Below are 27,548 nucleotides of genomic sequence, written 5' to 3'. Positions count from 1 at the left end.
CAGCAATTGCACTATTTCATAATACAAGCAATTTCAGTCTCAGACTCTGGCAGAAATACAGCGTGTGCAACATTTCATCATCTTATTTCAAATGAACTATAACATGATTATGTCTGTATTTTCACAGATAAAGCTGAACAAATCAAGGGACACTAGGTTTTAAATCATCCACATGTAGGGTTTATTGAACTATTTTTAAAAGAAAAAATGTAAACAAAATATTTTCCACCATGAAGTTTCTTTAGGCTCATTACAGTACTTATAATTTGTACTGATCTTGGTGGGTTTTGGGGTCATTCACACAGAAATAAGAGGCAAACAGACTTATTATAGGAAAATGAGAGAGAACTGCAAAACAGAAAAATTAGCCTTGTTCACAAAGCAATCAAATCTACTTTCAATTTTTTTTAATTGATTATGTCACAGTTTTTTATCTATGAGTTCTTGTAGTATCTTATCCTCCCTGTAACAGCAAAACCAGCAAATAACAAAGGGGGTGGGTGGGTACAAGAATGATAATTTTAATGAGACTGAATAAGTAAAAAAAGCTGGTGGATTCCCAGTACTGATGATGTTCCCCACTAAAGTATTTCCCTGCTCTGGAACTCTGCATGGCTTCCACTGAAGTCATGCTATTCTCCTGAATGGCAGGCTTCTTCACAGTATGTGCTGCTCATAAAGGTTTCTTTTCAAGAGATGATAATAGCAACCCTTAAATATAAATTGTACATATTAATACTGTAAATAATGCCTTGAAAAATTAATACAGAATAGAAGGGAGTTTTATTCCTGCTCCTCCCTGTACCAGACAGAGATGATTTTATCTACAGACCTTGGTCATAATGGCAGTCAGTAATAATTCTAAAAACCAAAACTATACAAAGATTGATTTCTTGCAGAATTTAGTAATTTAGTCTGTTAGCACTCTGATGTCCTTGTTTCCACAGGCATCACTACTCTGCCATAGTAGTAGCATACATATATAGCAAGACGTGATGTTACGTATAGTAGTAAAAATTATCTTGGTCTCATGTTACCCTTTGGTTACAGTTTACACTTGCCACACAAAGGGTAAAGAGAGAGAAGTGCTCCTCAGATACCAGACCATCCTTCTCGTACCACAGAAAATGCAGGCATACAATGCATACAAAACATATATTCATATTCATGAATCATATGAAAAGAGCAGAAAAAGCAAACGCATGCTGTTTGCCTACAAACCCACCCAACAAGAGCCAGTGCCATCTCTTCCAGAGACTGGCAAATGACCACCCAAGACATTCATTCAGTCGTGGTTTAGCACATCCTTCTGCAGATCGAGCAAGCCTCCAGGACTGGAACAAGTGCTTTGGTGGCGATGCATCCATGCAAAAACAACTGTGCAAACAGGGCTGACATTAGGGTTGGCATTTTTGCTCCTATTCCTGTGTATCCCTTCTTAACCCATTTTTTGTTTTCTTCACACATTACACCAAGGGATTCAAAAAGACCTATCAAACCTCAGCTTTAAATCATAAAAACTTGACTCTTCAAGTTGTCAGTCCTGTTGCAACAGCTTTCATTTTAGCCTGATTTTCAAAGGAAACTATGATTATGCAGATGGGTTGTCTATACAGAAGCACACATATTTATACTACAAAATTCTTCTAGAACTTCTGAATTCAAATCAATTCCATTAAAATGAGAGGTTAATAGCCTGAAAGAAACAAAGTTCCTACAACTTCGACAAAAACAGGCAGCAAAGAAAAATGCTACTGATATATTAACAACTTATGCAGGCAGCACAATCAATATCAGGCACTGGGGAACCCACCTGGGAGAACACCATCATGAATGTCTCTTCTGCAAGAAAGGTTTCATGTGTGCTATTGTTCAGAAACAAGAAAGTCCACAAGAAACAAGGCTTTACTAACATGCTGTTCAAAGAATTATTTATAATACAATATCCACAAGAAATCTAGCTTCGAATTTGTTAAACCATTTTTTCTTTAGAGATTTCTTTTTCCTTGCAGTCACATTGTCTGATTCTGATAGCTATATACACTTCACTAACTTTTTAGACACTGATATGCATTCTTCAACAATTCTCAGGAGTCTTGACTTTGTTTCCCTGCATTTTGTTCTTCTGTGTCTGCTTCAGTTCCCTTGGAGGGTAGAACATGCACCACAGTATGCGTTTCAATGACTTTTGTGCCCCAGGGGCTCGCAGGCTTGCCCATCTCTTTTTACAATAAATGCAAACAAACCACCAGTTAACAGACAGCTGCAACATCCTTCCAAAAGAACAACCTTTAAAAATATTGTCTCCTTGTCTGAACACAAGATATCCTCCTACCCTTCAAAATAAGTGACTGATTGATGGGTAGGCAAAAGCATTTGCTTTCACAGAATCAGACTGACATCAGTTTTCATGTTCTCTGATGTCTGAACAGTATCAAGCTGATCAGATTTGTAATTCTCCTGAAGCACATCAAACCAAGCAAAAAAACTGCAGTCCTTCCCTACATTGGACTTGTTGATTTGTCCAATATAAGTTAGTAACAAATTCAAGTATGATAAAAATGCACTGCATAAACTGCTTTTTACAGCTCCTGAAATACAGAAATCATCTAGCTTCCTACAGCTTCATTTGGCAAGAAGATAAGCACAGATCAGAAGAGAGCTGCAACTTACCCAGTTGTTATTTGCTTTTTAAATTCTTTTACGTTTTTAAACTGCCTGCTGCTCCAACCAAACAGTTAACCAAGAAGGCATCAGGCATTAATATTCAAGAAAATACATGAGTTCATACCCGAGTGCAACTGGCAACCACTGACCCTACAAACGGCTTTTCTTATGCTGCTAGTGACAGTAGCTTTTATAGCAGGGAGGAAACAGTTGGGAGAGTCTGCATCTGATCTTGCAAGAAAAGATGGCCGCAACAACTGCGTGCCTCAGTTATTTTGCAGTCACGTGCAATTTGAGATCACATGATTATGTACGCTATTCAACCCAGTTCTCACAGAAAGGATACACAACTGATGTATATGCATGTTGGATAATGCCCTTGCTAGACTCTGATGGCCAAGACTGTAATATAGGTTGTACTGAAGTACCTTGCTATTCTCCTTCCAGAAAAGTGAAGCATTTTAAAGGAAGTATCTGGCTGAGGACATAAAATCCATCCAGCAAAACTGTACAACATTTAGATCTGCAGAGAGATACTAATTATGTTTTCTTACGCTGCACATGCATAAGCCTTTTCTTGTTGATACTTGTCAGATCTACCACATAGTACAAGGAGAGAGCCTCTGCATCTTTCAAGACTTCCTGCTGAACTGACATAGAATGGGTATTTTAACTGAGAATAGCTCAATTCTGAAAACTATAATTTAAAATACATGATATTTTAATATTTTAAAGATACTTCAGTTTTATTCTTTTTTATAAAAGTAAAAACTTACCTCCACATACACTTACAATGACAGAAAATGAGATTCCCTTTCTCTCAGGAAACCATTTCAAAATAATATAGAATAGATTTGTAAATCTTGTTTAATCCAGTCTGTTTTCTACTGCCCCTGAAGTACTATATATGCTACACATGAAAGACTCATCAAGAAGAGCTTTTGCAACTGACTCACTAAATAAGCCTCAGTGCACAAAATAACATGCAACATACGTATTTGAGACGTTCCATATCAGGAAAATGACCAAACTCCTTAAAAATTTAAGAAACTCTCAAATGGTCTACAACCCTTTATGCATTTGAAACCTCGACAGTAAATGCCAAAACGCTTAATAGTTTGCTTTAGTTGCTTCTCTAGTGTACATAAAGAAAGAGGTATGATCTTATGGTCTGGGTATGAAACTGGAAATCAAAATGTCTTAGGTAATGATTTGCCAAACCACACTACAGGAGCTAACCAAATCGTACCAGTCTTCACCCAGTACAATGGAGATAAATTAATTTACACTGAATTGATCAAATCTTTTCAGTTAACAAAGAATACATGAGTCATTCAGCTTCTGGGAGTGAGTTTCAGAAAGCAGTAAAGCCCATGTTTAGCTATGTGCTAAAACCAATTGAAATGGCATTGCTAGTTACTGAAAAACCCATGACTTCGGAATTTTTACTCCTGCACAATTTAGTCTTGCTAGAGAATGGTATCAGGTAAAAGAGAAACCAAAAGGACACTAGTAATTCTAAGAAATAGGTATCCAATTCTCCCTAGGCAAACAGAACTTGCACAACTTAATCTGTAAAAACTACATATATATTTGTAACATTATGCTGAAGTAAAACACAGGCTAGTGGTAAAAAAATGTATAAGCTGGCCAAGGCCACTGACCCATCCAAAAAAAAAATAAATGTTAAAGGTAGAGAAATTTTAATAGGAAGTTACAGCTTACCAGCTTCTCAAATGACAGAAGCCTTGATATAAGTCTTGAGAAAGAAGACTGAAGTCTGTATGCATACTGGTCTGACAGTTTAATAGAATCAAGACATCTGAAGATGCACAGGCAGTAAAACCAGATAAAGTGCAAAAAGGAATCTGTAAACTATCAAAGAAAATATTACTATTGGCTTTACCCTAGTTTTTTAATAAATTAAACTCTCCACTTGGGTGTTTTTATACATTTTAGAATAAAAACTAACATTCAAAAAGACACTTCTGTTTTTTCAGGCCTCAAGTGACATGAGCGTTTTCTTTAAATCAACAGTCTAGCATTTATAGTAAAATAAATGGAGAAGGAAAAGTTAGCAGATGAACTCCTAAGGGATATTAAGTATATGCTGTCCTCACATATTCAAATCTGTTTGCTAGGCTTTTTATAGAAATATCTGCACATAAGCTTTCAAAGCAAAATTAATCATGCTTTCTAGCAAGCCATTATGAAAAAACACTACCATGAGAGAGAAAAACCAAAACACTGAAACACAGGGATCGCAAAACAGAGTCTAACTAGAAGACTATTATTTTAACATGATTTCTTCCCAATCTCTCATGCTTGCCATGCAATAATCACAATTAACTCCACATTCCTTGGAAAAAGTGAGCAATACATAAATGTCAACAAGTTATCAATTCTTAATCGATGAATTCCCTTCTCCTTCTTGCAAGAGGATGGCTACTTCTGGCATTTTTTGGAGAAAAGCTTTAATGTTGTTTGCCAAAATAGTCCTTTCATCTTCCATCGGCATCTGCAATCAACTGCTGCTTTGGTCAAAGGTCCAGCATTTTCTTTTAATTTTACTTTAAGAGAGGAGGCACAAACTCAGAGAAAAGAGTTGTAAGTCCTGCTGTTTCAAATTCCTTTTGTAGCTCATCCAGTGTTGAATATTCTTTGACTTCAAACGCCTGAAACCTACATTATAAAAGGGAAACTCATGAATATGCCTAGATTTGTCAGAATGTAATTATCGATTCTGTTAACTTTTCTATCCACAACAGTACTAAATTATACCTTTTATGCTGTGACTGTACTTTTGCCTCACACAGTATACTAATCATTTTCTCTTTGCATTTCTTTCCGCTTGAGTCCACATCTACCTTAGAAGTTTTCTGAAGAATCAAGTACTCCTAAACAACAAAAAAGAATAAAATATTAAATGTCACCTAGTATCTTCGAAGTTTAGTAAAATGCAAAAACCTATACGAAACTTACAGATTTTTTTCAGAACACAGGAATCAAACTTTGAAAGTGCCCATCCCAAAAAGCACATGACTATTTCTATTCATCAGCTTGAAGTTAAGTGCAGTCTTAACTGACCTATTGAACGTGAGTTTGAAAAACCAAAACATCCTCCTCCTATACCACCACAAATACCTGCCTAACGCAGCAGGAATTCCTAAGTACAGACAAGTTCAAAGCCCAGGTGTGTGCTAGGAGCACCACGTGGTCTAAGTCAAGGAAAGAGAGAGTAATGAGCTCACAATACGTCTGTTATTAATTTCTAATCATAAACGTTCTGTTTTCTAGGGCATTTGGGAAATACAGGAGACAACTTAGGCATATTACAGTCAGGGAACGCATGGAATACAAGAGTATAATCACAGTGGGAAGCAAAGCAATACAGGCCACAGATCTACAGGTATAACTGGTTTCTTTCTCACATAATACCTTGTTTTCCTTAAATACAAAATAAAGTTGTTGGGCCTTCCTACTCTTGTAATGATCAATGTGCTTCCAAAATTGTTAATCTTAGAAAAACACACACAGAATATTCAGACACATAGGTTTCAGTAGTAAATCAATAGAACTAGTCAACATTCATTGTTCCTGCACCTTAATGTTGCTCCTGTCGCCCTGAAGAAGAATCAATATTATCTTGCCCATGAACATCAGTCTTCCAGTCAGCCTTAGATCTGAAGCCCATTTTTCCACAGTTTTGACGTATTTTGCCTTTGCTCTCATGTGATCTAAATGCAAAAGGAGCATCCAGATATGATCCTCTGTACTTGCTCCTTTTGACAAAGTAGTTTTTTCATTGCAAACTGTTGCTGATTGCTTAATGACATCTTTAAGATGCTGCTGTATCCAAAGGATCAGATCATGTACCATGGGTTCAGAAAGATGCTTCTTTGCTTGTTCAAGTAATTTATCTTTCACATCCGTACATTGGGCTCTTGTAAGCTGGTCTGAGTTAACAGAAATATCTGGTAGAACTGATGGATAATTGACTGGTAAATGAAATAACAGCTTTAAAAGTACATCTGTATCCAGCAGTTCTTTCACGCCGATTTGAATTCTAAATGTGATTCCATGCGTCTCTGGAAAGTATCAAAAAATAACCATTAATAGTTTGCTCAAAGTTGAATACATATATATTATTAAGTCATGTTATTTTCTTCAGCAATTCAACTCAAATGACTACCATTCTGTATAAAATAAGGGGTGTGGGTTTTTTTGCAGGGTAGGGGGTTGCAACCAATGGCGCAGCTATACTTACAGGGAATCCTGAAATGAAACACTTCCATATCATACTTAGAAGGAAAGTTATTAACACGTTCTAAGAAGTATTCACACCTTTTGGCTCTTTCAAAGTCTAGACAGGCCAGTAATAAAGACCTGTCTCTCTCAGAAACACCTAAGCAGGCTTCTACAGCTCAACAGCAGGAGCAGGGACAACCAAAAATAGAGACTCTTCTGGATGGACTCAGCACTGCCCTAACTTTGCTCCCAGAGAAATGTGTAAGACTTCTAACATCAGTACCAGCACAAGGCAAATAAGACTTGTACTGAGTATTTTTCAAGACAACCATTCAAAAGCAGTTCCACGCTGAAGAAAGACTTGGAAAAAAGAAAGTCAGATTCTTTGTCCCCTGCAGCTTTCGGAGAAAACATGCTTAATTATTTTCTGCAAACTTCTGTACATTTCAGAAGTTGGACTGGTGTAACGAAAACATTTCTGTTGCACATCTGACCCAAGACACTACATACATATATTTATACGTGTATATACTTATATAAGTGCATGTGTATATAATCTGCATATCTACTCAAAACCTGTTGTTGGTCCACTTTAGAACAGAATTATTTCTGGATTGAAAAGGATGCATACATTATGCAGCAGGAAGGGGAAAAGACCACATCCTCCTGAGAAATCACATAATTAAAGATGCTGAATATGAAAGTTATTCCTGCAAGAAAGCCTTCTTGTCTAAAACATGTTTCACAGAAAAACAATACAAAACTTCATAAAGTAAAATGCCGGGACAAAGACCTAACGTACTTTTGCTCCTCTGCCATGAAGAAAAGAGGGCATTAGATAAAAGATTACCTTCTTCAGATGTTCTCTGCTTCACCCCTTTGATGCACTCCAAACATTTCACCCCTTTTCTTTAAAAAACTGCTAAAATGTCAGGTTGATTCATTCTATGAGGGCAGGAGAAGCCAGATTTGAAAGGCAGATTAGAGCAGAGCTGAGTTTCAGAGGAGCTCTTTTGAAGTGACTTGCCGCCTTCTCCCCCTACCTTATCTTACCTTCCTTTACATGACAGTCAGTTGAATTATGTTTGATTAGTATCACTGATGCCACTAACCAACCTCAGTGCTCTCTATGATTTTATATTTGAACCCTGCTAAATAAGTGAAAGAACCTAAAAGTGACTCGGACAGACAGAAGCACTTTAGAGAGCTTAGCCAAAGGCTTGCTTCCAAACCTCCTTCTTGGGTCATATGAAGAACTCTCTAGGTCACAGCAGTTACAAAATAAAATTAGCAAACGCTCCAAACCCAATAATCAAACCATAGCATTATTGTAAAGAAGTCTCCAAACATCTTCAAAACATCGCTAGTCAAATCAAGTGCCGAAAGCAGTGGATGCAAATCCAGTGAATTAAACGAAATTACACCCAATCAAGCCCACACCTAAAGGCACTGCGTGTCCAAGCCTTCCCTGCCAACAGGAGTTGGTCTCCAGTCTTCTAAGACCCTATGAAAGGTTCCAGACTACCTTTAAGGCAAGTTTATTCCTCAGAAACGCACCAGCTTGGAAGAGACCCCAGTCTTCACAGTATCCTTGCCTTCTGCTGTCCTGACAAACGTTTCTTATGGGGCACCAGCCACAACAGCTCCTCTGCATCACGCTAGGCTCGGTACACATAACCAGACGTAGAAGAAGAAAAGCCTGCACTATACCTCCTGGGACCCCCAGCACCCTCTTGGCCGTCACGGAGGGTCTCCACACACCTGAGCATCGCACCACACACAGCCAGTGCCTGACGAGCCATCTCCATCCAGCCGCCCCTTACCCAGGGCAGCCCCACCAGGTACGCGGCCAGCTGAAAGCCAACTGCATTTGGCCGAACGGTATTAACATTACTCTCTTCCTACCTGTGAATCACTTCATTTTAAACTATGTGGCCAAGAAATTGCACAGCCTCTAAATGAGCTGAAGAATACTACTCTATTGCCAGCTTAATTACGGTGACAGAAGAACATGTTACCTTTCTGATAATCCTCCTAGGATTTTTTCACTAGCTTGTCATAACAGATCTCACCAACTCAGAAGTAAGTGAGGGATAAACAGACAGGCCAACCTTGCCCCTTCGGCAAGGGCCTCCTGCTGCAGTGATCATATTCTTAAGCCTGCAACAATCTCACACCTTTCCCTGTGATGATGAACTAATCTGAAGGAAGCAGCGCAGCCTCACATCCCAAGGTGTATCACCCTGAGCCATCACAAAAAGCCCAGCCGTGCTCATTTACATCTGCTTCAGACTTACTTTTAAAGAGGAGACCCAGTTCAAAACATTTGTGAGGCTACAGCATCTAAAGTTTATTTAAACATTCCAGCGTCCATTTTCTGCACCAGCGCTGCAGACGGCTGGCAGAACAAAGAGCAAACCACCGTCGCCCTGCATAACGAGGCTCTAAAGAAATATTTCCTTTGTTTGCACACGCTACAAGATCTGAGTTGTCTTCACAGCAAAATGGTGATTATTTCTGAAATAAAGGGTTGGGTATGACCATTCTGCTGGCATTTAATGTGCTAATAAGACTAAACTCAATACGTTTTAACTCATTTCCCCCCCCATAGCTGCATGCTTATCAGTATATTTAGCTCTAGCATACTTCAGATTTTTTCTTATGTTCCATGTCAACCAGACAGATATCCCCCTCCTCTCCTGCCCAAAGGCATTTTATGCGACACATGCAGTCTATTTTTAAATTCAGAAAATGGCACCTACTAAAGTACAAGCTTAGAATATATAAATATATTTTTATAGCAAGCTTGGTGAGCAAACCAGAGAAGAACAGATTAACAAATAAATTATAGATTTCTATCTGTAATGCTAATCTCTGTAAATAGATACATAAGGTAGAAAAAATATGCTGTAATTAGTTTATTTAAATTAATCAACACATTGGTTTTGATAAAAACATATTTTACATTCTGAATACTTCATTGTTAAATTCCAGAAAGCCAAAGTTTTTAGCATACCAAGAGATCTGCAAAAGCATTTTCTTACATTCCTCAAAACCATAAATCCCCGATGGCCTCCTTTTTGATCCTGGGGATCTACACGCAAATTACTCTTAATGTTATTAGAGATAGTATAACATAACAGTCTTGCTGGAAGTTACTTCTGTGCACTCTTTGTCAATGACAATGTATATGTTTTGAAGAGATAAAGCAAACATAAGCTAATGAATACAGCAAAAATTAATTGTTTGCAAACTAAAGGATTCTGTAGCTGCAACATAAAAGAGAAGTAAACTCCCAAAGTATCAAAATTACCAGTAATCATTGTTGTAAATAATCTTTTTAATTCCAGCAAAAAAACAATGGAAATCAACCAGATATACATGATCCTAACATACCATGAACACAGCTTGGCTAAAGGCTATGCAAGGTCACATAACATCAACATAAATATATAATAGCCTGTTCCCATTGTGCACTTGTGGCACTTCACTTTATGTTCCAGGAAGGCTTCTAAGCCTTTTACATCCTGTTAACTTATGAACACGAAATTATTTTTCTATGTATGAAGCACAGAGAAGGATGCACGTATATTTCTCTAACAGATTTAGAGGAATGGATGTGCACATGCAATGTTCAGATATGTTCATATTTTTTATAATAAAGGTCTGTTAAGCCTGAATAAAGTATTCAAATTATATCTAAATAACATTCCAAGATTTTTTCACTTCAATAAAACTCAGTCAAAACATTTCATCAACTGTATTTTTAAAATACATCTCTAAATACCAATACAAAAATAAAATGGCAGAATTACAAGCCTACACTGGAGCAAAGGGCGTGTCGTGCAGATCTAGACACAAAACAATTCTGCTTTTTAGATTACCCCAGTTAACTGTGCTCCATGCAGACACTGCCTTCCTCCCTCTTGAGGCTGTCTACACACAAAGTCCTCTTTCCAAATAACCACTTGCTGTTCTGTACAAATCTATTTCAACAACTATTTTCAAATAAAAGTCTGAGGTTTATTCAACTAATTTCTTAGTAACTTTTTAAAGTGAGTCATTCAAGAGCAGCCACTTGTAATTTCACACCAAAGCAGCATGAAGTTATTTGTACAGAATCACAGAAAGGTCGAGGTTGGCAGGCACCTCTGGAGGTCATCTTGTCCAGCCTCAAGCAGGGCCACCTACAGCAGGCTGCCCAGGGCATCAGCCAGACAGCTTCTGAGTATCTCAGAGGATGGATACTCCACAGCCTCTCTGGGCAACCTGTTCCAGTGCTCGGTCACCCTGACAGTTCAAAAGCGTTTCCTTATGAATCCCAGTTCTTTTGGGCTGAATACATGCACAGCCAAAATCTGACAGCAGGCCACTGGATCCATTTTTACCAGTGTTCCCCAGGACTTTACTGCAGTCCAACCAGCGGGAAGCTGCTTGTCCTGTCCCTTACTCCACCAGGGAGCTGGGCAGCACGCTGCGAGAGCTCCCAGGACAACAGGGAGCAGGAATTGAAATGGAACACACACGTATTCCGTCTGTCTGCGTGTATGTATCTCCAACAAATACACAAAGCTGTCACATCTGGGGTAGGCGCCAAGTGAAATTTGCTTATGCTCTGGATCTGAACAGACACGCAACACACACGCATCCCACCTGACACTCCTTAAGCCCGATAGGAACTGCTGTTGTATGGTGGAACTACTGAGATTTATTCTCCCTCGCTGAAGGGACATCTTCACAGCACCGTGACAGCACGGACGAGTCAAAGTCACCTCTTAACATTATGTTCTGATCTGTGGCCGCCATGCCTCGTGCCGAGAACGTGGTGTACAGGCGTCTACACTCACTGTGTTCCCAGCCTACAGCATCCAGCAGGGGATGGCAGCCAACACTACAAACCTCCCCACCTTCCCGCCCGCAGCAAACACGCAAGATTGGCCTCAGTACCCCCTAAAACCGACAGCCACACACGTACGGCTGAAGCTGGAGACCCTTCGGCACGTCGCAAGGCCCAGCCTGTTACCTTACCCCGGAAAAAGTCAGAGATGAGCCAAGGCCTCTCACGCACGGCAACAGCTGCACCCCTACGAACTACTACAGCACAAATACCTGCTCGTTACACATGAGACGCAACTGCTTACTTCCCTACAGGGCACCAGCCCGCCCCCGGCGCTGCCCTTCGCCCACTGCGGGTTTTCTGCGCACGCTGCGAGCACCCGCCATCGGGAAGGTCGCTAGCTGTGAACGGGCAGCGCCCGCCGGGCCCCGTCCCCGCAGAGGCCAGCGGCACCGCCACACGGCGGGGCAGGGCGCGCTGCCGCCCACAGCAAGCGACGGAGGCGGCGCGGCCCCGGGCCGGAGCTCCCGCTGAGCGGCCCCGCAGCGCCTCCTCCCGGGGCCGGGCCGGGCAGCGCGGCGCCGCTCGGGCCGCAGCGGCGGGGCACGGCGGGAGGGCGGCCGGCTGAGGAGCTGCCGCCGCGCCGGGTCTCGCTGGGGCAGCGCGGCGAGACCGTGTCGAGCGGGGCCACCCGCGGCTGTCGGCAGGGCAGCGCGGCCGCCTTCACCTGAGACCGCCAACACCTCGCAGGCGTCCGGCTCGCAGTAGATGGCGGCGAGAGCGGAGAGCTCTTCCAGCGCCAGCTCCGACATGGCCGCGGCCTGCGGGACGGGGCGGCGGCGGCGCCCCCTGCCGGCCACGGGGCGGCCACCCGGCCGGCGGGGCGCTGCCAGCCCGGCGGCGGCCTCGCCCAGCGCTGCCCCTCGGCCCGGGCAGGCGCGGCGGCGAGCGCCCCGGCAGGCTGCGAGGCAGCGAGCGGCGGCGGGCGGCAGCAGGGGCGGGGGCCTGCCTCCCTCGACGCCCAACAAAATGGCGGCGCGCTGAGGCGGCGGGCTCCGGCGCGGCCCGCTCCCTGCTGCCAGCTGCACCGCTTGGCGTGGCGGCCCCCTGGCCCGCGGGAGGGAGCGACCTGGTGGCCCTTAGGCTGTGGGCAGCCAACAGCACGGCCGCACACTCCCAGAGAAAGTTTTGCTAGAATATAAGTTCATACTTCTTGCATTCGGATGTTGTGGGTTTATAATCCCGTCAGCAGCCACCCGAGGCATTCTGCAGCCATGGCAGCACAAACGCCCAGGTGCAGTCACCTCAAAAGAAACACTCAGTGTCTCCCGTTATTGCAAAACCACTTTTTAAAAGCAAGGGATGGGCGGGTTACTTTTTCAGGAAAGCATGTCATGCTATTTTTAATCCCCCGAGTTCTGTTGAAATAACAAGAAACATGAGCGTGCGGAGCCAGGAATGAGGGAAATGCTGTGAAGGGCGGGAAGACAGGAGCTGTCAGCACTGCCAGGAGCCCCGTCCATGCCACTGTCAGGCGGCTTCAGCAGAAATTAGCCTTAAAAGTGCCTCATCCTATTATTAAGAACTTTCTTGCCCCTGGTCTTTCCCCTTCTCCTCATCCACTTTGCATATTCCATTTTACATGTTTAAATAAAAAAAAAAGTCGATGTAAATGTCTTTTAAATTGACACTATCACAAGACACCGAGGTCCCTATGAATAAGTTACTGCACTCTGACATTTGGAAGTCATCAAATGAGACAGTATAATGTCAGCTTGATATTTTTCACGCTATGAAAATATCAGCTTCATGTCAAAGATCTAAATTCCATCTTAACGTAATAAATTTTCTTGTATTCGCAGACTAGTGAAAATGCTAAATATTTAAATTTGAAATGAACTTCCACAGTTACAATCTGGCCTTCATATTCCATTATTATTAAAGTGCAAGTCAAGATCTTATTTTCTCCCCCCCCTTTTTTTTTTATGATTTCTTCAAACATTGCAGTGTTTGATAGAATAACATTAGCCATATTCATTTCTCTAAATGGATGTTTTCCTATCAACATGTGGCAAATAAAGTTCAAAAAAATCTTGCTTTTTAGAGTCAGCCTATTAAACCAGCTCCAGCATCCTGTCATAAACAGATATGCCACTGACAATACCAGTATTTTCCACTTTGCCTGACAAGGCAAACAGAATGCAACCTTTCCTCCATAGGTAAGATTAATCTTCCCAGTGTTATCTGCAAAGTAGTATCCTTTGCTTTCCACTCACTATAATTACAGCCCCAATCAATTAGGTGTTGCGTCAACAACCACTAGTGATTACATAGAAAACTCAGCATTTAGACCCATTTTCCCCTAACCTGAGCGGCAAATAAGAGACGGGAGAGTAGACATTTAGAAAGAAATGTCCGTTGGGAACATCCGTCCACATATCTTTACTGTCATTTCCATGCCAGCCACCCTGCCCACCCAGGTACCACAACTGTAAGCAGTCCTAAAAGCATGTACTCAAGAAGGCATTAAAGGACCACTAGGAAGAGTCTAAAAATCACCGAAGTTGCCCATTTTGGGGTCATAAGACAAATGCTACCAAGGAACCCATAACCACAGGGAAGTGTGATGGCTAACCTATGCAGCACAAATCACATCCATCTTTCGGCACTGCTGTAGGACAGCTGCAGTCCCTATATTTTCTGCTACAACACTGTTGACAGCTCTAATGCAGCCCGAATGGTATTCTTACCAGTCAGAACTGTTCTTAACAGAGTTAAATAGCACTGGTTTTTCAGATACTTCAGAAAGAAGCTATTCTTTCTGTAGTAAATACTGTAAGTGTTATTGCAATGGTAGAAGTTTTCTCAAAAGTGGCTTGTACAAAAACAGCAGAGAGAAAGCAACATGAAAACCTGTAAAAATCACTCCAAATAAGCTAGAAGGCAAAAGCTGAAAGAAAACAGAAAGAGAACCAACCCCTGTAACCCTGTAATTGTGAAAATTTGCGATAAAACATGGAGATTTTTTCCTCAGAATTCTCAAGTACAGCCAGCAGAAAAGTTGTCTTTCTTTTCTTTTCTTTTTTCTTTTTTTTTTTTTTTTTGCCCAAAGCATGTGTTTTTTTAAAGCTGGCATAAATTCATTTAACAAAAAATTCATGTTGCAAATTAAAGCTGCCAAAATTTTTGTGGTTTGTTCGAAGGTTAAATTCAGCATTTTCATGAGGTTTTTGCTCTTTGGTTTTTGAAAATGAGCTAATGAATTCTCATAGATATATAAAAAAAGCCTTCTCTAATTTGAGAAAAAAATCATGGGAAAAATCTTTTCTATTACTTTTCCTTGTAAGTATTTCAGAAGCAAGTTTTTCAAGGATTTGTGGTCTAGCAGTGCTTTTTAAAGGCACTTGCATTTATCCTCCATGCATCAAACTGCTCTAAGTCAATTCCCTAAGACACTTAATCTTTTGGCAGATGGAAACTCATTTTGAAAGTCTACTAATGATCAATTAAAGCATTAGCTATCTCTATAGACAGGAGGTTTATGGGGTCACAGTCTTCAGGAGCTGGAGGCAAGAGCAGCAGCATGTTAGAAAAATAGCTAAAACCTTCTGTAGTTACCACAAAATTGGCAAAACATTAAGAAAAAACAAAATCATGACTTAGTCTGTAATGGAGTTGTTTTGCCATAGTATGTTGAAAACAAATGTGATGGTTTCTGTTTTATAAGAGAGGCCATGGTCCAAACAATGTCAGCAAAGGAAACTGGTTTTTTAACTTTTTTTAATGAAGGCTAATAACAATCCCAATACTTCCAATACATTTACATTATCCTTTGAAAATTCGATTCATTCAGACTCCAGTCATAAAAATATGTACCCATGCTGCAAATATGCAGACGTGTCTTGTGAGTAGCTGCCATCAGAATCAGTGGTTCACTGGTAAATAATGCATCATATCACACATGCTCAAGGCCACACATTGACGTTTGGAGTCAAGACTAGTACCCTGCCCACAAGGTTCCATACAATTTGATGTACAATTAGTAAGACCAAATAAATGCAACTGTCACATTCGTAAAATAATTTTAAGATTCTTTCTCCAGGAGTTTGGCAAACCATTTCTTTCCTGAAGGAGATGCACAGAAAAGTGATTAACCACTTAAGGCAAACTAAAAAGGATGCTTTCTACAAAATGACATCTCTACTATGACCATAGGTTTTTATTATTACTAACATTGCCAAGAGAATCAATATTTACTTGATTCACTGCATATAGATCTTTGCCTGCAATTTACCTTGTGCAAAGATAGAACAATAAATAGAACACCTTTTCAGTGACAGTAAAAATGCATGAAGTTGCCCACTAAAAATTTGTAGAAAACTAGCAAATATGGTGTATTTTGAAAAAGAACATATGTAATGATTCTTGTGGGTAGTGAAGGGTGTGACACTGAAGACATAAGCTCAGCTAGCATTATGAGTAGTATATTCTATCCTCAAAATAAGTTCAGCTTCCACATCAAATACATCTGCTTGTGGAACCTTACCACATGGATTTTCCTCCAGGTGTAAGCAAAGGGAGACCAAAGATTAAAGTGTCATTTAATTTAGTAAATGTTGGGGACAGATAGTAGTGGTATTTTTGGAAGGGACATTTCTATAAAACCCACAACATTAGTAAGAGTCCAAAAATTAGGCGGTTCTCCTTCATTTACCAGTTCCCTTCATTTTTAGCTGCTGAGATACAGCAACCTTAGTATCTGTGCCTTCATCTTTGGAACTTTGGCACATGAACTATTATCCCCCAACTTTGGCACAAGAGTTGAATGAGCAAAATGGGAGTGCATAAGATGACAGACTATGATCATCTTCAGAGCACCAAGAGATCCTTTGCCACTCTCACACCTTTTGGACACAGAACAATATTCACCATCATATTTTAGACTTTAAATAATTATTTACAGAGCACATCGAAGTCCTGATAGTAAATACATTATGTAAACATTAGGCAGCATTGTTGTCCCATTTCACACTAAACTAGCATACCTCTTTCACTCATAAATCCAAAAATGCTAACCCAGAACACTTTGCTTTTTCAGTAAAAAGCCAGCACTAATCACCAATGGACACAAATACCTTTTACCAGCAACACAGTCTCTTCCTTCTATAGCAAATTAGGGCAGAAATTCTAAGGCTTAGTTGAAAAATTCTTCAAAAGATTGAAGCTAGGACCATTGGCATATGAAAAGGAGGAGCAAAGTTGTTTCTAGGCGAGAAGGAAATAAATAAATAAAGGGTAACAGAAAAGTTACCATTCCCCTTTCCAAACTGCCTACTAGTACAATGCAAAGGCAAAATTTTATGGGATGACCCAACATAGCCAGGAAATCCAGGCATCCTGAAAGGACAAGCCTGTGAATTACTCCTTGTCCCAGTAACAAGTACCATGCAGCTGCTCGCTCACTCCCTGCCTCAGGGCAGGATGGGGAGGAGATTTGGGAAAAAGGTAAAACTCACTGGTTGAGATAATAATTCCGTAAGTAAAATAAAATATAGTAACAACATTTGTCATAAGAATGAGAGGGAGGGAGGAATAAAATCCGAAAGGGAAAAAAGGCAAGTGATGCACAACACAAGTGCTCACCACTTTCTGACCGATGCCCAGCCAGTCCCCCAGCAGCGATCGGCAGCCCCCAGCCAGCTTCGCCCAGTTCATATACTCAGCATGACGTTCTATGGTATGGAATATCCCTTTGGCTAGTTCGGGTCAGCTGTCCTGGCTGCGTCCCTTCCCGATTTCTTGTGCATCTGCTCACTGGCAGAGCATGGGAAACGTGCAGAGTCCTCGATTTAGAGTAAGCACTACTTAGCCAAAACCAGGACACTCTCATTACAGGGTCCTCACGTTGGCCAGATGCTAACAGGACTTACCGTGGAAGAGCAGAGAGCTGCACCAACGTTCCTGAGTAGGGAGGGTGTTGTAGGCACAGCAACCACAGGTTTGGTGCCCCTCTAGACTGCCAGGCACCCTAACTGCAGGGCAGTCACTGGCTGCCTGAAGCGATAGACAGCAAGAGCCCAAATCCAGGTATCCAAATGCAGAAGGGGCTCCCGCTCCAGCAAAGAAAAAGATCAGTCCCACTCTTAACTATATATGACCCAACACCTGGTTACAGTTGGAGTGTTAAGCTGGAGTTCTTTTCTATCAATCTGTCACAGAGACTGCAGTTTCTGAGCACTGCAATATCCTTGAAGGAGGCATCTTCAGCTGCGGAACAGGAGCTCTCTCCTAACTTGTTTTAACTGCAAGAGTCAAACGCAATAGGTCAAGCAGGGCTTTGACACTGTAAAGCAGAACACAGGTGAATTTTAGCGATCTAAATGCACAACCGATTTAAAAAGTGGCCCTGCTGTAGTTACAGTGTCCAGATTTTTCCCTTTTGCATGTACCCAAGGTTAGCCTGGTTTGAGATGCTGGGTTCTGAACTTCTGCTTCAGCCTGACTGGGATTGGGAACCTGGCGCTGCTGCAGAATTCCATGAAAGGGCCTGTCAGGATACTTCTTCACTTTTTCGAGCTTCACGAACTCTCCATACCTTTCTGTACTTACAAAGAAAGGATATAAATGTATTTATTTATGCATATACACTCACACATACACACACACTATCTTTAATTGAGCCTAAACAATAGTTTTACAGTTAAAACATCTTCCTGAAGCGTGAAAGGTATCAATTTAAATCACTGTTTTTCAAGTTTATGTTAAGACTTCTAATTTCTCTGACACACATATTCTGAGAAATTGTGAACTGCTAGCATCATGCATAAAGTAACCCAAACCTAAAAGAGAAAACTGCATGTTTACTTAAGTTTTACTGCTTGTAGAAATGAATTAATTTCATTCATACTTTAAGGATTAAAGAAAAAAAAATTCCTTGCATTCCCCTCCTAAGAAGTTAGCTGGACTAAGAATGAATTTGTTGCTATATGCTCTTACTCTTGAGAGCTGTTGGTTTGCTTGGCAAACATTTGAATTTAGTCCTTGGGTTTTGGTTCTGTATTCACCTAATAAATGAGTAACATCTATTCAAAGATATGATTAGTTGTAACAGACTATAATCTCATGACACATGCAAAAGCTCATCTTAATAATCTGTACAGCTAAAAATATGATCACCAAATACCACAATTAAGAAAAGTACATTTATTTGATTCTTCTTGTAGTTTGATGACAAAGTAGTATATTTCATTAACAGTAGCACAGAAAAGAACAGGTTTGAATCTATGTGAGATGGAACATAACGGAAGACGGTAAACGCATCAAGTAGCATGTGACACCTTTCACCAGATTTAGCAGCAATTACAATTTCCATAATGCACTCGACATCATGCTTCCAAAATCAATAAAGCAAACTCGTTCTTTTGAAGCTTCTGAAGCGCTCCTTACACTGGCGTACCTTTTCCATATCTAGTTGTGAAAAATGCAGAATCTACATGTATCAAGTTACCCAATGTATGTAACAAACAAACAAAAAATCCCACCCCAAAAAACAGTAAGCCTCAGTCTTCACGCTAGAACAGAGAAGAGCAGCTCTTTATCAGATATGCTTCATACAAGCTCACATTCTTCTCACGTATCTCATATATACATGGCCCACTCAGATGGAGGGCGTTTTTGCCCCAAACTATTTTTCATTTTTATATATATATATATGTAAATACATATATGAATCACTAAAAAGGTGAAAAAGGAATGAGGAAAGTGGATAGGGGTAAGAGTGTAGTTTTCTCTTAGGATTCTGGACTTCTGGGTACTGAAACATTGAGGGGCTTTCCCCTCAGGAAAAAAGAAAAAGCTTCCAATGTCAGTTAAAAATCACAACTTTCAAGAAGTGAATGTACAGCTGGTTCCCCATTGAGGTTGTGAAGTTTCCTGAAGGAAGTTTCTCCCCCCATCTGAGAAACTACAACGTGATGCTCTTACTCCTTCCATTCTCAAGTGTTTTGCAGGAAAAACTCCTTCTCAAAAGTAATACATATGCTGAAAGGGAGGAATAATTTAAATTTAGGGGTATGTGGCACCTGAGATTTACCAAGCCATGCAAATTTAAAGCTATTACAGTGGAAGACTTAAAAAAAAAGTAAATTTTCCCTTATTAAGCACAAACATTACTCAAATCTTTAATCCGCACACCATTAATGTGCATCACTCTTAGAAAGCACTCAAATCAACCTTATTTCTTGGCAATTTTGATACCCTTTTAGCCAAGTTATATAAACATCTGTAATAAGTCTCACTATAATTACTATGCAGAAACATGTATGACCGTGTAGTCATACACCGTTGTGCAATTCCATATTATATAAAAAAACCTCACTATGGTACAGTTGATGAAGTGAAGATGCAAAATACAGATGCACTGCATGACAGTTTCTTTAAATAAGGCTTAGTTCTGTCCTGAATGCATTACGGGACACACAATAAAGACATGAAAATACTAAAAGAATAGTTCTCTTACATCAGAAAACAAACCTCTTAAATTACTTGAATAAATAGCCATTAAATATCAATTTAATCTCCTTTTAGAAACGTTGTTTTAAAAGTCACTCACACTCATTTTGTTTCTAACAGATGTTCTTCTGTTCAAAGATAAATTGCAGATTAAGGCCCGAGTATATTTTCCTTTCCAACCTAACACACCTTTAAAAATATTCATACTATACTATACTTCCTTTAACAGAATAAACTTGACTGAAGTTTTCTGAGGAAGTATGTATTTGAACAGGTAAAGTGCCCATTTGAAAACAATTACATAGCTTTATATAGTTATTAAAACATGCAATTTGGAACAGTCCAGATCTTCTACTCTTTATTCATCATCTAAGTATCCAAATACTCTTTTATTTGTATATGAAATTCTTTACGAAATTTCCAGTTTTCACTCTTTAAGTAATACTCAAAGCTGCAGTCAGAATCAGAAACCTAATGTATTTGATGCAGCACTGGAGTCATGAAATGTAAAGGAAAGTTTATGCAGAATCTGCAACTAAGTAAGAAAATATTTCCCAGCTCTTAAGAAAATTAAGATACATGTTTTTGCTGCTTTAATTTTATTATTTCAAAACACCATAATGCATCAGTGTACTTAACAATGGATTTCCCCATTCTCCCTTCCCATCCCCAAAGAATAGTGGTGATGATGAAAATAATGACAGTTGCAGTGAACTTCTGTTTCAAGTCCCGGTATTCACTTATCCTTTGTCTAGGAGGAAAGTGGTTTACTTCTCGACTACACACCACAGGAGTAGTTAGGAAGTCCACCGCCACCAAGCTACCTTCATTCTGTCCCATACAGCTGAGAGAGAGTCAAATGCAGGGCGAACATCCAGGACAGTGAACTGGTAGTTCTTATCTACTGCTCCACCGTCATAGTAATCAATAACATACCGCACTTCTTTCCCACATCGGTCAACAATCCAGTCATGTCTGTCGAAGGGAAGTTCATATCTGGAAAGGCAGGTAACAGACCACACACATATTTTAACAGTTATTAGGAACCTGGGAGAGGGAGTGGAAGTCCTATTTAAGATTTATTTATCCAGGTACTGACATAAGATCCCCACTACTTCTGTCTTCTGGTAATTTTAACAGTTCTGAGACATCTTAAAATTAACTCTACGCCATGTTTTCAGACACATGCCCCTACCCTCCCACCTCACTGGAAGGCCTTCTCTCCTGCCAACATACCCCATCCATGAACGTATTCTGGCTCTTGGTGAATACTCCTTTGCTTTGCCTCCAAACCGCATCAGTGATGGTCCACAGGGACATTCCCTGTGCACGCAGTTAAAAAAGGAAACAGGTTTTAGCTTTTAAAAGTCTTATTTCAAGTGTTTTATCCACTATGGTAATTCAGTTTAGTAACAGAAAACACAAATATTAGAAAGAGCAACAGTAAAAAAATAATTACAAGTGATCTAAACCAGCTTCCAGATTTTATTTTTTTTTTTTTAAGGTTAGAAAAGTCCCCCAGTTTCTGACAGCACTTACTGCTGGTAAGGTAAAAGTAGCTTTGTTACGCTCCACATCACTTTGTAACTTCTCAACAGAGCAGTACTCAGCAAATCTAATCCATAGACTTAACAGTTTAGAGAACAGAAAACCGCAATCCGAACTACTCTGTAACAAAGGTCATGGAATTTCAGAGAAAAATTTCTACGTGCAAAATACTTAAACTAGTCTGTCTCTTCTAGGAGCACAGACTATACTGACCTAAAAAGTGAGTTTGTTTTACACCTGTCACTTTTAATCTAAGTTTACATCTCATATATTTTTCATAACATGAAGATTTCAATTAAATAACTCCCAAATAGATACGGTAAGAAGCTAATTTCTCCAAATTCACATTATACACCCCCCCCCCACCAAAACGTTCATGAGTTTTACCAATTTAACAATTATTCAGTTCTAGTTAAGCTCTTCTGGATAATCTTCTTCCATATTAATGAAAATGCAGGCTCTTACAAGACAAAAATTTTTGAGGTGTATCAGCACCAGAGTATTTCTGAAAAGTGAAGAGACATTCTACTTTCAAAGAATTACAAAAGCAAGAGCTAAACCAAAGGATTTGCTTTTCATTTCATGTGTACATACCCAGCGTGAAGAGCTTCCCACTTCAAAATCTCCTTCCAAGCTTGCTCGTTATTTTGATTGTGAATCTTAATAATGTTGGTCATGTCTTCACTTGTTATGTCATCATCTTTCCACCTCCACCTAAAAAAATAAGAATTTGAAAACGGTTTACAAGCATTACAGCATAACTACTCCACCTTCCTCAGTTTATCTGATGGGCTTTTGAATCAAGAGATTTAAGGTTTTATGCAGAGACACAAAGCAAGTATAGAAACTTCTGGCTCATCTGCTTAAGCATCTTGAGAACCACTTCATTTTCTGTGTAAAAGTGTAGTTATCAAAGTTATCATCATAGAGATCCACAAATTCTAGACAGCTAAATTAAGAGCTTAACTTGATCAGAAAGTTATCAGCGCGCAAACATCAGCACATCCATGGTATTCGTAAAAATGCTTAGGAAAAATCCCACTTGCATTCCTAAATGCACAGAACTCCTGTATTCAATACATTCTGCATACACTTAAAGTGCCTTTCATCTCTCTGACCCTGCGCTATGACATGCTTCCTTTTCAACAGACATGCCATTGAACACATTTAGGTGTTTACAGGATCAAAACTTGTGTGTTCAATATAGACTGCTTATGACATAATGTCTTAAGAAAAATACTGATGTGTAAACGAAGAAATTAATATTTTAATAGTAACCGCCTTTACAGTTGATCTGTTTGAGAATGACAAACAAACCATTACAAAAGGATGAGGAACCAGCAGCACAGAAGGTTTTTTAGGCCACAGGAAACATTTAACATTCACTTAGATCTTGCCTACACTGATTTTTTGTGAAAATTAAAAACATCTACTTGTCAAACAATTTTCACATTTTTAGCAATTCTGTAAAGTCAAGTTAGTTGTTCTCACAATCACAGAGCTTTCACTGTCAGTTTATAGGAACAGCACGAAGCCAACTGAGTTTGAAAGCTGGCAATCATGCAAAGTTTGTTTATAGCTATGCACTGACTTTTAATAAAATTTTCTGAGCTAGTGGCAGCTGTCTGACCTTCCCTACCATCTTGCTGATCACTAGAGGAGACATGGGCCTTTGAGACCAGCTCACCCTTTAAAACAAAGCTGTTGATATAAAAATTGTAATTTTAAAACCAGCTAGTTATAAACTCTTAAATAATAACGATGAATAATAACTAATTGTATTACTTCATGGATTTCAGATTCATAGACTCCATCTGATAATTCACAGTGTATTTACCCTTTTCTCAACATAGCATTCCAGAACATTTGCTCTGAAGGGTAGACCCATTTCTTGTCAGAATGTGCTCTAGGAATGGAAGATTCTTCTCTAACAGTTGACAATGGAAATGGTTGACCTGGAGATGGCTGCTGATTAGGAGGTGGCATCTAGAAAACAAGGAGAATCAACAACAAACCAGAGCGTGACTTTTTTTTTTTTACATTACAGTGTTTGAGAAAATTTAAAAGTGTAAAAAAAATTCAGTCAGCTGCTACAAAGATCAAGAAGTTCAGCCTTTATTTAAGTCCACTAAAATTATCTTTCTCTTTTGCAGCAGAACTCTTTGCACAAGTCACCTAAAGACTAAAGGAACCCTTCTGCCTAAACTTTTTAAAAGAGCAGTGCTTCTTGTAAATCAAAGTCAATCTTGGAGAGGCCTCAGTCAGAACTTACCCATACTGCTATTACACAGAACCTAAAACCCACTATTGTAGCATAAAAACCATGCGTGTAATTAACAAACAGAAATAGGCAGCAAAAGATATTTACAAACTGGAAAACCACCTTTTATCAAAAAGGTGCAGATCTGAAGGAAATGGTTAAATAAAGCGTAACTTGTTTTTATAAAAATATTTGCACATACAACGAGAAAAAGCAGTATTCAAAACAGTTATTTGCCAGAGTTCCCACCTGAGACATTTACCGCTACGTACATTTTGAGGATAGCGTTTCAGAAGAAACAAGACTTTAGAAAACATCTGAAACAAGCAAAAGTTACCATATTGCTAGGATCTATGTCATCTTTCATTTCAGATGCACCAGACTTCACCGGACACGCCACAAATTCATACGCTCTTTCTTGATGTGCAGGAACATCGTCTGTGTTCTCAGTTCTATGATCAGGAGTCTTCATGTGCATTGGACAACCTGAAATACAGGAAAAAAATAGCATCTATTTTGCCACAAAATGAAAACTCTTAAGATATGACAGGAAATGGAAAACAGTTCATTCAATACTCATGTAAATACAAACTGAATTTTGCTGCTTCTTCCAAGCTTTACAAGTTTTAACTGTTACGTTGCCTGCATTTCAGGACCCAGCACCCTGGTAAGAACTAAGTTTCCTGCATAGTCATTGAATGCTCATTCCCCACCCCATGCTGGCCCCTATACCAAACTGTTTGCACTTAACATTTCCACAGCAATGTTAATCCAACACATGTTGATTGTGTCAGTGGAAATGCTGATGTCCTCTCTCTCCAGACATTCATTTTAGCCCACCCTTCTGTTGTCCTTTTCTAGATGCATGTTCTCTAGCGACAACCACCTGCTCCCAGCTACCACCTTCACAGGGGCTCCTGCAGCTCCCTGACCCTTTGTGGATGTATGACTGGATGGGAACAGACCTGCAGGGCCCCTGTGAAACATGACAACCGGGAGTGACCCACAGGTCCTACTGCAAGCACCAAGTGCCTCTGCTGACAAAGCAGCTTGCACGCTGTTCTGGAGAACAACTGACTCCTTTCCATGAACAATTACTTGAGAGATATTTTTGCTAAAAGAAAACCTCAAGTTTTTATTTGTAGGGTCACTTTCTTTTTTTCCCCCAAATATTTTTTTGGTTTCCACATAAAGAGTTTATTTCACTTAAGTTTCAAGAATAATTACCGCTCATTTTTTCCTGGTGCATTGGACACTCCGACGGTGGAGATGCCACCTGACGGTGCTGGGGCGCACTCAGCGGTTGGCCCGCAGCAGCCGGAGCGGAGGCCGACAAACCCATGGCTTCTGCACGGCTGCCCGTTCTACACCGGTTCTAATTATAAAACCAAAAATAAATTTAAAAAACAAACAAACAAACATCCAATAATACAAAACTACGCTGGTTATTTATTAAGGTGAACGCGAGTACAGGTTAGGTTGCTACATCACAACTTAAAAAATTAAATTTAAAAAAAAAAAAAAAAAAGTCTTTGTAATAAACATCCAGCCTAAATGAGAGGCCGCGGCGGCCGCCAGGGCAAACAGCGAACGGGCCGGCGTGGGCCAGGGGGCGCCGGGCCCGGGACACCGGCACCTGCCCGCCGCCCGCCCCCTGCCCCCCGCCAGGCCCGCCGCACCGGCACCGCCGCACCGCCACACACGCCGTGACCGACCCGGCGGCCGCGGGCAAGGTCAGGCCCGCCCCCCGAGCCCAGCCGGCCGGCCCGGTGGCCTGCGCCCTCCCGCCGCGCCCGCCTCCCGCCGCCGCCCCCGCCCCGCGGCCGCCGCCCCTCACCTCAGCTCGGCCCGGCCCGGCCCGCGCCTCCGCCGCCGGCCCCCAGCACGGCCCCGCGCGCAGCACGCCGCCACGCGCCCCCTCGCGAGACCGCCGCGCCGCCCGCCCGCTCCGCGCATGCGCCCGCCGCCGGCAGGGGCGGGGACAGGGCTGCGGCGCACGAGCCCGCCGGGCGCGCGCGGGCTGGGGGCGGGGCGGCGTTGAGCGGGCCCGGCGGCGGAGGCGGCCCGCAGCGCGCTCCCGGGGCACGGCCGCAGGCACCTCAGGAGCCCGCGCGGCGGGAAGAGGCCGCGGGGCCGCGCGCACGCAGGTGGCTCCGAGCCGGCGGGGCGCGGTGGCGGCCCCCGTGCGGCTGGGTCACCGCTTGGCCTCACGTTGTGTCGTTGGCGACCCATCATCCCTCACACCTGCAAAATGGTGTTGTGAAGCATATTAGAAACAGTGCACGCGCCAGCAGCGCACGGAGAAGGTGCACCCCTTCGCGTCTTTAAGCCTACAGAGATACCGTGGGTCCTTAAGGTGATTTTTAAACATCAACTCGTCAAGCCAAGTACCACAGCGCTGCAGGCCGCACTGAGAACGTTGCGTCGCCGCAGAGCCAGGAGACGCAGCTAGCTGTACGTGTGCAGTACTGCGCTAACGCTGCAGCACAGTGGTGCACAACGTGGAGCTCGTTTCGCACCAGAGCAACTCCTGCTCCTGCCCCGTCCCTTTCTGAGCAACAGATGTAAGAGGGAGCACTAATCCTGCACGACTACTTCAATGCTCATCCCACAACCTGGAGTCTCAATAGGCTGTCAAGCACAAAAAGCAGGGTGGGGAGACACAAAACAAACATTCTTTATAAATGTGTAACAATCAGAACTGATCAAAAAACATATTTTTTTTGAAACATCCTATTTCACTGGGGCAATTAGAAATAAAGTAGGGAGGCATTTAAGCTTCAAGTGGCCCGGTTATTACATGAATTTGGGTTTTTTTCATCCCCAGTTAAAAGTCTGGAAGAGGAGCCTCCTGTGCTCTCTGTTTGTATTTTGGTGTAAAGAAAGAAATGAGTGATTATCACCCATTTCTCTTGAAAAAGATCAGGAAGATGAATAAAGACAAATTCTAAATCACACTAAGGCAGTTCTAACAAGTGCTACTTCAAATTACATAGCTACCTGAATTAATAAACTTCTTTTATACATTCCTCTCAAGAATACTTCAAAAAACATGTTCACATACCATCTTTCAAAATTGGGTATTTCTTATTAACAAGGACATGGCCATTTGGTGCGAACATGGAATTAAAAAAAATACAATGCAATATAAAATACCCATCCTTTCACTCATTTCTGCCCTTTTTATAATCTTCATTATGCAGAAGGAAATTGTTTGCATGCAGGAATTATTAGCACAGCATACAGAGAACTTGAGTTAGGAAAGTGGCACCACGTGAGTAACTGAGTATCATACACCTTAGAGAACAACACTATTGCCTCCATCGTTGCCCAAGTGTCAGGCGTATTTGGCTTTGCTGAAAACTCTTAAGACTCTTCGCAGTAACAGCTGTGTAAAAGCAGCACTAAACAAGATAAACCATTTCAGTTTTCACTTGCTGCACTTGACAACACAGTTTAATAAAAAGAGCCTCCTGC

General features: G+C 41.1%; 2 protein-coding genes across 3 annotated transcripts; both read right to left on the bottom strand.

Annotated features, from left to right (window-relative positions):
* Nucleotides 1–157: 157 nt before the first annotated feature.
* RWDD3 (RWD domain containing 3) lies at nt 158–12,620 on the bottom strand. Its single transcript, XM_037404190.1, has 4 exons — nt 12,480–12,620; nt 6,271–6,755; nt 5,449–5,564; nt 158–5,349 (listed from the first exon to the last, which is right to left on the bottom strand). Exons 1-4 carry the CDS (start codon nt 12,562–12,564, stop codon nt 5,235–5,237), a joined length of 801 nt encoding a protein of 266 aa, XP_037260087.1. The 5' UTR covers nt 12,565–12,620; the 3' UTR covers nt 158–5,234.
* Nucleotides 12,621–18,940: 6,320 nt separating this feature from the next.
* On the bottom strand, nt 18,941–25,950 carry LOC119155608 (cytochrome c-type heme lyase). Of its 2 annotated transcripts, none has more exons than XM_037404439.1 (7): nt 25,909–25,950; nt 25,299–25,446; nt 24,409–24,557; nt 23,649–23,797; nt 22,406–22,525; nt 21,500–21,586; nt 18,941–21,259 (listed from the first exon to the last, which is right to left on the bottom strand). In XM_037404439.1, the coding sequence occupies exons 2-7, from the start codon at nt 25,411–25,413 to the stop codon at nt 21,061–21,063; spliced, it is 819 nt and encodes a 272-aa protein (XP_037260336.1). In that variant the 5' UTR covers nt 25,414–25,446; nt 25,909–25,950; the 3' UTR covers nt 18,941–21,060. The 2 variants fall into 2 exon arrangements, with proteins under 2 accessions (XP_037260336.1, XP_037260337.1); XM_037404440.1 differs by having other exon boundaries at nt 20,849–21,259; nt 25,904–25,940.
* Nucleotides 25,951–27,548: the final 1,598 nt, after the last annotated feature.

Source organism: Falco rusticolus, chromosome 11 (genome assembly GCF_015220075.1).
Source record: "Falco rusticolus isolate bFalRus1 chromosome 11, bFalRus1.pri, whole genome shotgun sequence".
NCBI classification, from domain to species: Eukaryota; Metazoa; Chordata; class Aves; order Falconiformes; family Falconidae; genus Falco; species Falco rusticolus.
Note: the sequence above shows the minus strand (reverse complement) of the source record. Positions and strands in the feature narration are given on the sequence as shown.